At 39.9% G+C, this 13387-nt stretch overlaps 1 protein-coding gene across 1 annotated transcript in view; it reads left to right on the forward strand.

Annotated features, from left to right (window-relative positions):
* Positions 1 to 486: 486 nt before the first annotated feature.
* LOC6036090 (insulin-like growth factor 2 mRNA-binding protein 1) overlaps positions 487 to 13387 on the forward strand; it is a 53102-nt gene continuing 40201 nt past the window's right edge. Inside the window, exon 1 of the mRNA XM_038258174.1 lies at positions 487 to 681. Coding sequence (XP_038114102.1) covers positions 575 to 681 — 107 coding nt within the window. The 5' untranslated portion in view covers positions 487 to 574. The remainder of the gene's footprint in view (positions 682 to 13387) is intronic.

Here is a 13387-nt window from a genome sequence, read left to right on the forward strand (position 1 = left end):
TGCCAAGAGTCCTTCGAGAGATCCAAAGATCACCGCGACAAGAGTAGTTTGTAACACCCCCGACTCCCTTAAGGCTGCTACGACTAAGTTTGGCACCGCGGCCTACTGAGCAAAGTGTTTATTATAGTATTTATATAATAATTAAAAAAAATCTTTTTAATTAGTTTGTAGAATCGTTCAAGTTTACACGCATAAAAAAAACGAGCGAAAATAAATCAGAGTGTGAGTGATGAGCAACGAGTTCCAATCGCGGGTCACCATTTCCTGATACTGATAAGAAGAGCCAAACGAGAGTCATTGTTATGTGTATTGTTTGTTAATGAAAGGCAACGGAAAAGTATTCTGAATTCTAAACAACAACAAAAAAATCATCCCACGACTCGGAACAAACCCAGTGCAAAAAATAAGGAAGAGCTGAGGTGGTCACAAACGCCCCCTCATACCTTATTCTACAAGTCCCCTTACCCCCTTTTTCGAGAAACCCCGGTGCATTCCCTCCCGAGGGAAGGAAAAGATAGTCAAAATTTCGGACCACGACGAGCACCACCTCCACCACCCGGACAGCCCGACCACGATGGCGGCCAACCTGGACCAGTTCGCCGACCTGGAGCTGTCCAAGGAGGACCGGGAGCAGATCTTCGATCCGCCGCTGGACGCCCCCAAGACACAGAACGGCGCAAGGTGAATATTTCTTCTTTGCAAACTACATTTTTTTTATACTTGGAAAGATTTCTTGATTTCTATAATTTCTTTGATCTTTTAGTGTACAAAATTCGGCAAATGTGTCCACAACATTTTTTGAGTAATCAAGGAAGAGATGTTGCTTTCTAACTTTTATTTGAGCTATTATTCACTTCTTGACAACTGAATGCATTTTTTTAAGCTGTACTGTCCTATAGATTTCACGAAAAAGTGGGGTTTTATCAAGTAAGAACGAACTAATAACTTTTTGTAGATTTGTGATAGTTCGCTTCAAACTCTAACTATATCAATAACTCAAAGTGATATAAATTCATAAGAGACATGTTTGGGATCAGGTTCAGTGTAATATGAACATGACCATGGCCGAAACAATAAATGGGATTGGAAAGGCATGTTTCCCTTACTATATTTTTGCAGAACATACATCAAATGATTATTAAATATGATAAAATAGAACTAAAACCATCCCAATACTTTCATTCTTCATACCAATAATGTTAGCTTCATTGTGCACTGTAAAAATGTGATTTTAAAAATAGTCTAACTTTGCTGTAAATAATCTTGTAGGCAGTACTTTAGTGGATGAATCTTAAATTTTATTGATAATTTCCGTAGTTTTGAAGATACTAAAATGTGTGTAACAAACATCTCAAATCCTTGGTGGGTTCAAAAAACTTTAAATTATTTAATATAATTTCAAACCTGGATTCTTTATAGAATTGAATTGAAGTTTAAGTTTAAGACTTTTTTTCATAAATTCATTGATATTTTGGTATTCTTTGGTAGCATGACTGTAATGATGTAATATAAAGAATTCTATGATACTTTTCGCATACAAACTTTGAAAATCAGGCATGATTAGAAAATTAAACTGTAAAAATGATTTAATTTTCTCTAAAATTGGTAAAAAATATTTTTTTTACATAAACATTTCATTAGTAAATACCTTACTTAATCCACCTTGGTTGAAACCTTTTTCTTACACGGTATGGCGGAAGCAAACTCATATACCGTCATCTGGGGTGAATCGAGACTACAGTCTGAATAGGGACAGCAATGTTTAAAACACTTAAAGGTTTTAAATTTGGAAATGGATGTACACATTTTGTTGATCTGAGTCTGTTCTATCCGAAACTAACAAGATAAATCCAAATATTGTGCTCTAACATGGTTAAAACTGCTGTCCCAATCCGCCCCGTGTGTTTCAGTTCGCCCCAGTTGACGGTACATTAAGTTGACCATTGGAATATTTATACGTAGAATGTTGTATTCCACTTTTCTGATTAAGAATCCAAAATATTCTATCGGTGAAGATTGCGTTTTTTAGAAAAAAAATAAACATGTTTTCCCATATGAAGTTCCTTGCGTGGAGTTTGTGAATAAGCCGTTTTTGGTTGTAAATGTTTGGGATCTCTTAAACCTGTAGTTACCATAGACTCTAAAAAATATATACACTTTTTTTTTAATCTCAAAATGGGTCAGCCAGCACCGAGATAGTATAATGACAGTTCAATGAAAGAACGAACAGAATTTTGAGTTGGGGTGCGTTTGAGAGCATTATTCTCTCCCAATGAGCACTATTCTTTCAGTCATATTTGGTCGAGTTATTTTCTCGACTCCCTTTTTGCCTTCCTCACTGAGGTAAGGCTATAATCCTGTTCTAAAAATGAACTTCGTATAAAAACGTTGTAGACCCACCTTCATGTATACATATCGACTCAGAATCGAAAACTGAACAAATGTCTGTGTGTATGTGTGTGTGTATGTGTGTGTGTATGTGTGTGTGTATGTATGTATGTGACCAACAAACTAGCTCATGTTTCTCGGCACTGGCTGAACCGATTTGACCCGAACTTGTTGCATTCGACTTGGTTTAGGGTCCCATAGTTCGAGTTTTATACAGATTGAAGTTTCGATAAGTAGTTCAAAAGTTATGTATAAAATGTGTTTTCACATATATTTGGATCTCACTTAACTGTATGTAAACTATGTCCGGGTCCATCATCCGACCCATCGTTGGTTAGGTTATCAAAAGACCTTTCCAACGAGACCAAAACATTGAAGATCTGGCAACCCTGTCTCGAGATATGGCCACTTAAGTGATATTGATATACTTTTTTGAAGCCGGATCTCACTTAAATGTATGTAAACTATGTCCGGGTCCATCATTTGACCCAACGTTGGTTAGGTTATCAAAAATCCTTTCCAACGAGTCTAAAACATTGAAGATCTGGCAACCCTGTTTCGAGATATGGCCACTTAAGTGACATTTATGTACTTTTCTGAAGCCGGATCTCACTTAAATGTATGTAAACTATGTCCGGGTCCATCATCCGACCCATCGTTGGTTAGGTTATCAAAAATCCTTTCCAACGAGCCCAAAACATTTAAGATCTGGCAACCCTGTCTCGAGATATGGCCACTTAAGTGATATCGATGTACTTTTTGGAAGCCGGATCTAAAAAATAGATGAAACTTGTGTACAGCCATTGTTGTGAGGAAGGCTCCAACCACATAGGTGGATTAAGTTAGTTTTTGGTGTGATGTTTGTCAACTTAGCCCAGGCTGCTTTTTAATATTTTGAAAAGATTCGACATTTGTAGTCAATCGTTTTTAATATTACCTTTCTGGAAATTTGGAATAGTAAGAAAAAAATCCATTCTCAACCTACTACGGGGATCGTTACTCTCGCTGGTCATCCTGTGAGAACCTTGTTTACCACTCTTGATGTTTCGGTTGCATCTTCCTTCTTCTAATCTCCGCGCGCTCTTTTCTACACAAACGTTTGGACCCAAAATCTTCAACTTCTTCCATTCGGCGTTTCTCTCTCTCTCTCGGAGGGTTCTGTGTCCTTCCAAGAAATTTTGCGCCTGTCCTCCCGTACCCTCCTTGTCCTTGTCCTCTCACTCTTCCGGACTCTGCACAACTGCATCTTTCCTCGGTCCGTAAGTGGACCGAAATGTGAAACGATTTTGGGTTCATCCGCCGCTCCTTCTTACCGGTTCCTCTGTCGGGACCACCGAATTGCTTGATGAAGGTTAGGCTTTTATTTTGGGCGGCCTCGGGGCCTCTTTAGCATCGCGCGGCAGAAGCGGAACGGATCTCCTCTGTATTTTGGGGGGGACGTGTGGGATGATCATGAATCAAATGGAGTGGATGTTTACAAGGAAGCTGGAATTTATATGGGAAAGAAGGCAAGCATTTCGCTGCAACTTGCGGTTTTGGCGCCAAAACATGGGATATTTTTATTCTTCATGTTATCTTGTTTTTCTACACATACTTGAATTTAGCTATCTTTTTTCTAGTTTTATTCGATTGTTATTCTTCCCTAACTCAAATCTATTGTTAAATGAAGTAGTTTATTTTTTCTTACAATTTCATAACCTTTCCCATTTCAAGGAAAGGTATTACAAATACCGTTGCTCGGCCAGACTCCAAATGGTGTCCGACGACTACTCCCGAAACCGTCCTAAGAAAAGGTGCATCCTTCATTTCTGTCTGCTGCACCAGTTTGCAGCATCTGAGGAATCGAAAGATCTACTGCATCAACATCTCTCATTCGGGCAGGTTCTTCTTCTGATGCAGTTGTTAAAAGTGGTGGAAAAGGTGGGTTTTAGCGCGAAATCGACCAAGGTCACCCGGTCTGGCTGGATTTTGGTGGCGTTTCTTGTGAAGACAAACCTGACTTACATTTAAGTAGGCTCCCCAGTATTTTGTTGGATCAGCGGTTCTCAATGGGAGTACCCGCCTAGAAGACGGTTGAGAATAAAAGTTCTAGATCTACAGAATACTAACATTCCTTCCCTTCCTGTTTCAAAGGATTCTCCAAAGCCTACCTAGTTATGCAACCTGTATCTCCTCCCCCAAAAGGAAACGTAGAACTGAACGATTCGGGTTAATAACACTGAAATTCGATAACCCTGTTTATGAATTTCTGCAGCCCCAGCGATTCATTCTCATTTGCAAAGAGCGATATTTCATAATACACAAAACTCAAAAACTGCCGAAACATGCCAAGAGGAACGAAAAAAAAAATAAAACAAAAGTAAAAGAACAAACCAAAGTGAGCGCGACCAACAATCTCAAATCTAAGCAAAAAAAAAAAGAAGCCGGAAAGACAAAAAAAACTCCCGTGTACAACCACGAGAGAGTACAACAACCCAAACGCCAAAAAAATACCGAAAAATTAGGTGTTTTGATTATATTTCCCCCGTTTGCATCCTCCCGGTCCCACCGCTCACGCCTCACTCCTCATTGACTCACCGGCCGGCAATACAAACACTCACAGCGAAATCCATTCGGAACGGAAAATCACCAACGTTCCGAATGGTGGTTGCTTTTGGATTGCCGTGTACCTACCTCTAATACTTCATCCCAAGAAAGGTCCATGTGGTGAGCATAGGAGATGGATGGTTTGATGGTGAGATGGTGAGAAGGAGGGCACATTAGAGAGGGGAAAGATCATGCGGCATCAGAAAAAGGAATGATTTTTGGTGTTTTGAACGCTAGTTTGGTGTTGATTTTCTTTAGAAGAGAAAAAAAGTTTAACTTTAGCTGAATTTACCGAACATTCCTTTTTTTTTTCATAAACCATCGAATATTATAAGAAAGAAACAAGATTAAATTACATAAAATCAAAAAAGAAAAACTTAAATATGAGAAGTATACCTTAAAATGATTTTTTGCAATTCCACTGTGAAACTGTCAACTTTTCCTGCCCTTCTGGAGAAACGAAACGGCCTACTTTTCCCTACCAAAAATAACAGAATGGAAAATTAATACCTTTCAATAACAGTGCTGAAAAGTTCTACTTTTCTGCACTGAAATGGGTGCTGAAAAGTTGAACTTTTCAGCACTAGTATCGAAAAGTAACATTTTTCAATATTGTTTTGTTTTGAACGATGAATTTACTAAACACATGAATGTTTGACATAAAATTCCATCAAATAAGCGTTTTTCGGAATTGCAAAAAATATTGTAAGCAACTCGTTGCAAAACTTGAGTTTTCGGCACTTGTCGTATTTATCCAACTCGGTAAACCTCGTTGGATAAATGTACAACTCGTGCTGAAAAAATCTTCTTTTTGCAACTTGTTGCATAAACTACTATTATAAAGAGAGAAAAACAACGAAAAAGTTGAGTGGTCCAGGGTTTACTAGATTTTTTCAGCAGTTTAAAGATTTTCAAATTAAAATTTAGCTGAATCTTTCTTTGTTTACCCTGGAGTAAGTTTTGAAGATTAGGGCGTGGCTGTAGAAAGGTGTTCAAACTCAAAATACCCCATTGGAGATTCAAGCCGGTAAAACACAACTATCTACGTAAAAATTTGGATGTCGGATTATAATTTTTTGACCTTGCACAGCTCAAAATTTTTGAAATTAATGTCAGTGAACGCTTCAGTTTCATCAAGATAAGTTAGATTTTGGCTCCCTGGACATGCCACAATCTACAAAAGTTTAAATAATGTAAATTTCGGATATAAATACTTTGAAATCATCGTAAGCAATCATAAAATAATATTGATTAGAATACAGATAATATCTAAGAAATTAAAAAAATATATCAAAATGCCTCTTTTAAAGCCATCTTAGAGACTAAGTAAAAATCGAGGCATAGTGTACGATTTTGAGAAAATTTTCAGAAAAATTAAAATAAACGTTTTGAGGAAAATGTTTGTGCTTAGAAGCACTAAGATTTCTAATGTTATTTTGAGATTTAGGCTGTTATTTTAGGTGTTATATGTTCTATTATGTTATCAAAATATATTAAAAATAATGGTTACCGATGGTTACATGATTTCCACAATCCTTCATTATTTTTTTCATAAAAATAACCTTTAGACTAATCGTAGAAAAAATGTTTAAGTATGACCCCTTAAGTACTCTAAAGTGATATACTGCCCCTGATCGCATACATGTTCCATATGCATTTTCATAGTTTTGGAGTTATTGATGCAGTTTTGTTCAAAATCGTGTGCTCTTTCGAAAGAGCCTTGTACTTGTACTTTGTTCTAGAAATCAGGAGGAAATCCGAAAATTCAACACGTAGCCTTATGTGTGGGACAAACTTCAAATGCGTTTTTCTCGGCTTGCTGTTTTTGCATATGGGACATTTATGCGAACATGGGCAGTAAAGATTTTTTTAATCCGAGATGGTGCATTTTGTAATTTAATAGTTAATCGACTGTTCAAATTTGACATGATTCGATTATTCGAAGTCGATAATCGAGTCTGGACTGTATTGCATTTTCAAAACAATATCATATTTGTTCAAGCACGAAGTTCACCTCAACTTGGTTCCTTATAAAAGAGCCTTGAATTGCGTACTGTATGACCCCAAAAAAATAATATCTACCTCAAAAAAACAAACGAAGGGCGCACTGAAAGTGAAACGAAGACCCTGCCGCTGGTGAAGGCCAACAAAAATGCAAGTTTGGCAAAGTGCATCCGTTGCATCGCGCCCGCGCTTAGACCCAGTTAAGGGGAAGAATTGCATCCGGCCGCGCTCGTTTTTTTTTTTTTTTTTTTTTTTTAATTTTATTTTCGGGGGTTCCTGCGCGCCAGACGGACTCGGACAGGACTCGGGACAGCAGCCGGTACATGGCAGGCACATTTTTGGGAGCTCTCACACTATCTCCGTCTCTGTCTAGCGCGAGTTTTTCAAGGCTTTCGCGCGCGCGCGCTCCGGAATATGGCGAGGTCGTCCAGAAGAGTCAAAGTCGCGTCAGACAAACAGGAAATGAACAGGTGATAAATGTGTGCGCGAAACCCGTGTCGGCGAGGGATGTTCTTAAGGGAGGGAGGGTGGGGATCAGGTGCATTAGAAGAGGGACTGAAGGAGGTTAGTCAAGAGGTAGTTTTCTAAAGTAGATTTTTACTAAAGATTCAGTACTAATTTCAACAACTTCAACAACAACTACCATGCAAAGATGGTGGAAACAGCTGAATCTGACTCCGAATTCTTAGCATTTGGCAACTCTCTAGTAAGATCCGACTCCGACTTCAACTCCAACATCAACTTTCCATTCTAACTCGGTGAAATACGCGGATCCAAATCAACTCCGTCTACGAGTTCAACAACCACGACCGTACACAGATGTTGAACTCGAAATCTAAGCATTTCGTATGGTATCACCTATGTACTCCGCCAAGATACGTCGTGACTCCAGCTCTCCAAAAAGATCCGTCTACACCGACTTCAGCAATTCCCGTAAATCCACCCATCGACACCCAGCTAACTATCAATCCCCGACTGTAATCAGACCCTAACCTGGAATCGGACTCCCTCTGATTCCAGGGCCGAGGCCAATCCCTGGAATTGCATAACCCGTAAGACACGCGCGTAGCTCGAATCCGCTGAACGTGAAGAATTCATTCACAGAAGTGAGACTCGCCCTGCACGTGCAGTCACCGGAGCCCATGGGAATGTGCTTAGTAGGCGTTGCGTCCGAACCTAACTGTGGTGCACGTGGTGCACCAGGTTGCCCCGTGACTTGTTCACAGGGTTTGCAAGCAAATCGGCCTACTTTGTGTGCGTGTGGCGTTCTCGGGAGGAAATTGGAGATTCGCCCCAAGGTCTTCTGCGATGGGAAACTCTGTCGCTGCGACAAGCGGCCAATACCTTCAAATGGTGCAAATGTGTGTGCGCGCGCTCGCGACGAGGTCCTAATTCACCGATACAAGCAAAAATTTCGCTGCCAAAGGGTCAAACAAGGATTTTTTCGGCAGAGGGTTTGCTGTGCCGAAATCACAGGTCTCCGTGCCCGCGAGGAAGGTAGTAGTGGTGATCACAGCGGGCAACACGTTGAGCAAGGTGATCTTTTGTCCTGCTTTTTTGGCAGTTCGCTGCGCTCAAGTGCGAAAGGGACAGCGCGCTTTTCACTTCAAATGTCAATCAAGCTTCATGATTTAGATTTTTTTTCTTGCCTGGTGTACAAGGGGCCTACTTGGACCGCTTCCCTTCGAGAAGCAAACTTGTTGGCAATCTTCTGGTTTTGTACTTTTTCGGCTATTTGGGAAGCTCTGAAGAAAGGGAACCGCCAAAATTTGTTGAGCGGTCCTCCAACCTCGGGTTCCTCCGGTTCCCCACCCTGCTCGCCCACGGGCTCCTGAGAGCGCACAGAGGTTCGGGGCCATTCGGCACCGGATTCCACGAGATTTCTTCCCAAAAATTCATTTGACCCCACGTTCCCCTTTCGGTTTAGGTGAAGATCTCGCTCGCGAAGGGAGTTTTGTGAAATTCTATAGTTTATCTAACCTATATCAATTTCGGCAAAAATAACATCTCCAGACGAGACCATGGGTTCCTCGGTCGTGTCCCCATTTCGAGGAACCTGAACGAGCCGTCGTCGACGAGGGGAATCTTGAGCGGCGTTTTTCACGCGTGAATTTCGAGTTTTTTTTTCGTTGGTCGACGAAGCGCCACGGATCAGCAATCAGCGATTGCCCCTGCTGTATGACGACTGTCCATCGTGGAAAGCTTGCTCCGGCGGGGCAAAGAACTTTTCACTTGAAAGATTTTCCTGGCCCCGCTGTGGTGAATTGTGCGGTTTTGTGGAATTAATTTGCTGATAAACGCCAGGTTTTGTAGTGAAGTTGAGAGAGAATTCGAGGACTTGACAGAGTCAAAGCCGGAACAGAATGGCGTTCGGACGAGAGTCAAGAAATGTGTAAGGTTAACTGCAAATTTGTACAGCGATGGAAGAAGTTGAGCACTCACTGAGAGAGACACTCGAAAGAGATCAGTTCTATCTTCTCTATGGAGCGAAATATCGTGCGATGAATGCTCATGGCGTGATTTTCATGATTTTTGTGGGAATTTTGATTATCTGCAGCTCTCCATAAAATCTTGGAATAAGGCCATTGCAAGATTTATTTCGAGTTTCAGGGGCAAAAAAATTGCTGGTCATTAACATTTTCATAGAAAAACCTCGCACAATTGATTGTAAACTACAATCCAGACTCCAGATTCGGTTATCAAAAGGCCTAGAAAAATATCACTTCGGATTGTCGAATCTTTGTTTCTTAGGCCGCTGCAAATATTTTTCATAGTTTATGTCGGCCCCCTTTCAAAATCGATTCAGAAAATCAGAGGGCAAAAAAATATTTTTTTCAAAAAACATCAATATTTTACAGGAAATAGAAGTCTAACCAATTAAAAACAATTAAAAAGCATTTTCCTTCGTTTAAAATCATATTTATGCAGCATGTCTGGGATCGATCAAAATATAATCAATTTTTGTGGAATTTGAATGTAAAGCACCGCAAAAGTTTTTTTTTTTGGCAAAAAAAATTTCTTCAATACTTGGATATTTTGAAAACTAATGATTGCAAAACAACTAGGCAGGTGTTAAATGCACTTTAAAACACTTTTTTCGTTCAAATATTGAGACCATAGCTAGTTATTTCATTTTTTTATATATATTTTTTTAGTTTTTTGACCCTTTTTGACATTGAAAAATATTTGCAACGGCCTTAGTTTTGATTGGCGAGCTCAAATCTGACCCCAATACTACACTAAAGTAATTTCAAATGTTTAAATTCAAGATGGACCGGAACCCGTGGTGTAGGGGTATCGGCGGTTGCCTCTCACCCAGTCGGCTTGGGTTCGATCCCAGACGGTCCCGGTGGCATTTTTCGAGACGAGATTTGTCTGACCACGCCTTCCGTCGGACGGGGGAAGTAAATGTTGGCCCCGGTCTAAATCTAGAGGATTAGGTTGTTAGCTCAGTCCAGGTGTAGGAGTCGTCCCCCTGAGTCCTCTCTCGGTGGACTCGCTGGGCGACAGTTGGGCTCACAATCCAAAGGTCGTTAGTTCGAATCCATCGGGGTGGATGGAAGCATAGTTGTAAATAGAGGTTTGCAATTGCCTAAAACAATCAAGCCCTCGGACACCTAGTTTTGAGTAGGAATCTCGCAATCGAGAACGCCAAAGCAATGCTGTAGAGCAAACAATTTATTTTTTATTATTTTATTTTCAAATTCAAGATGACGGCCAAATGGCAGTGATGAAATATTGAGAAAATGCATTTGGCAATTTTTAAGACAGTCAACCATTCAAATTTGACTGAGTTGGGGACACAGAAATCGAAATTAGATGGTAAAATTTAGAAAATGTCAAAAAAATGGTTTTGTTCATGATTTGATTATTCGTAGCTCCATACAAACCTTTGGATAGCCGAATTTTTGGTGTTCGAAACTTCGGAAAATCGAGGCATCGACTAAGATGAAAAAAAAATCGGGAAATAATTTATTTCGTATATTAAACTTTATTTGCCAATTCTTGGTGGTTCTTTTTTTGGTACACGGAGAAAAAAGAGTTCCCAAAATAGTGAACAAGCATTCATTTAAATAGAAACCACAAACAAGGTGTTAAAATCGCATGGTACGTTTTTTTTTTAAACGTAACATTCGTTCGGATTTGAACAATTTGTCCGTGGTTCGCATTTTCATGAACGATTGTTCACGATTTTGGGAACTCTTTTTTCTCCGTGTACCAAAAAAAAGAACCACCAAGAATTGGCAAATAAAGTTTAATATACGAAATAAATTATTTCCCGATTTTTTTTTCATCTTAGTCGATGCCTCGATTTTCCGAAGTTTCGAATACCAAAAATGTGATGTGATGATCTTTTGTGATACTTTTTTCTTTAAAAAAATGAAAGTTTTGCTTGAAATTTGATTTTTCAAGAATTATTTGATATTTACTTAAAATTTATAAGTATTTTGTTTAAAAGCTTATAAACTTATTTATCTAAATATAAACATTGATTTTTTTCTACAAAACTTTATTACTAACCTTAGCGATGGTAAATTTGACGTAGAAATAAAATTTGAACACCATAAATCTAATTTTAACAATAAAAACTATGACTATCAAAGTCACCCGGGAATTAAAAATAATAATTTTTGCTATTCCGTCGTGAAACTACTTACTTTTCCTGTCATTCCTGAACGACGAAAAAGCCTACTTTTCTGTATCAAATATACCAGAATCAAATAGCAACACTTTTCAAAATAAATGCTGAAAAGTTCTACTTTTCAGCACTGAAATGGGTGCTGAAAAGTTGAACTTTTCAGCACTTTTTTCGAAAAGTAACACTTTTCAAAATTTTTTTTGATTTAAACGATTTATTGACAAAATACATGAAAATTTGACTTAAAATTTCACTCAATGGGTGTTTTTCGAAATTGCAAAAAATGTTGTATGGAACTCGTTGCAAAACTTGATTTTTTCAGCACTCTTCGTATTTATCCAACTCGGCAAACCTCGTTGGATAAATGTACGACTCGTGCTGAAAAAATCCTCTTTTTGCAACTTGTTGCATAAACTACTATTTCAACTACATTTTTTTAAAGTTCTACCGCAGTACATGTTTTTAAAATATTAATCTTGGGAAAAACCTTAACAGTTTTTTTTTGTCAACAATTGAACGAAATGCGGCCGCATAAAAACACAAAAAAATCTCATGTTGCTTTAAAAAAAAAAATGTTGTAACAATTCGATTACAGAATAACTGAAACCATAATTTGCTATTCTTTTATATATTTTGAGGGATCGTTCAGCCTCTCTTACTCCAGGTTCAAGTTCACCAAGCCCAACTGTTTATGATTTAATGGACGCGAGCCATTCGGACAGTACGGTTCATTTTTCGGCCTGTTGCTGAGCTGCCTGGAAGATGAACGTGCTGCCAGAAGCAGAAACGGTTGGCTTATACCTGCCCGAGAGCCGAAAGTCTATCAGAAATTATTGGAGTGGAAGATTGGAAGCTCAGGTTCAATTACCTCTTGCCCACTCTCGGGTTTCTCGGCGGCAGAGAGGGTACTTTGTGCTGCTGCCTGAATTGGCCTGGGGGCCATACGGGATGAACCGTTACTTTGGGTTTACTTGCTGGGCTGGGGGACCGAGAGGTCTGTTGTGCGATAGTCAGCTATGGTTAGCTGAATTAGAAGTTGACAAGGTTGACTGTTGAGGTCGGAGACCCTTCTGAAAAAATGTGTGTCTAAAATTGAGCACCCCTGCACGAAGAACCGTTCAACCACGTGTCTAACAAGGAAGTGAGCACGATTCTTGTTAATCCCAAATGTCTTCCCAAAAGTGTCAATCTCTGCACCAATGAAGATTTATCTCACCTCTTTCCCCCAGAGGTAAGATTCCGCGGGGCGCACGTTCCCAGCCTCCGGCAAGAACCACCACCTGGTACGGCAGAGTGCCCTCGGTGGTGGTCGAAGGAAGGCGAAGAACGTGCACAGCAGACCAGAACGAACGGTGTAATTACCTTGTGTACGTCGTCGTCGTCCTTCGCGTACTCCTCACTCGCGCGCGCGTATCGTTTATTGTTATTGATTTTCCCCCGCGCGCGCACAACTTCCTCTTTCGACAGGGCACACAATATCCACAAGGCCTTGGCCAGGTCTTTGACGAGCAGCAGCACTTGAAGAAGACGCCACCAGCGAAAAAGTGCACTCAACGAAGACGGCGAAGGAAGCGGGTATTGATCGATTATGGGCAATAGCCAGGACTTCCAAGTCGTGGTCGTCAAAAGCGAAAAAAAGGGAAAATGCACCCCGGGAAAAGCGAAAAGAATTAGAAAAGCGAAGTCGAAGGAAACAACTGCCGGCGACGACGGTGGTGAACAGCTGCGTTGTGTCTGCCGTTGAAGACACCACACTGACTTGAGCGGCGT

The sequence above is a fragment of the Culex quinquefasciatus genome, chromosome 2 (assembly GCF_015732765.1).
Source record: "Culex quinquefasciatus strain JHB chromosome 2, VPISU_Cqui_1.0_pri_paternal, whole genome shotgun sequence".
Classification (NCBI taxonomy): domain Eukaryota; kingdom Metazoa; phylum Arthropoda; class Insecta; order Diptera; family Culicidae; genus Culex; species Culex quinquefasciatus.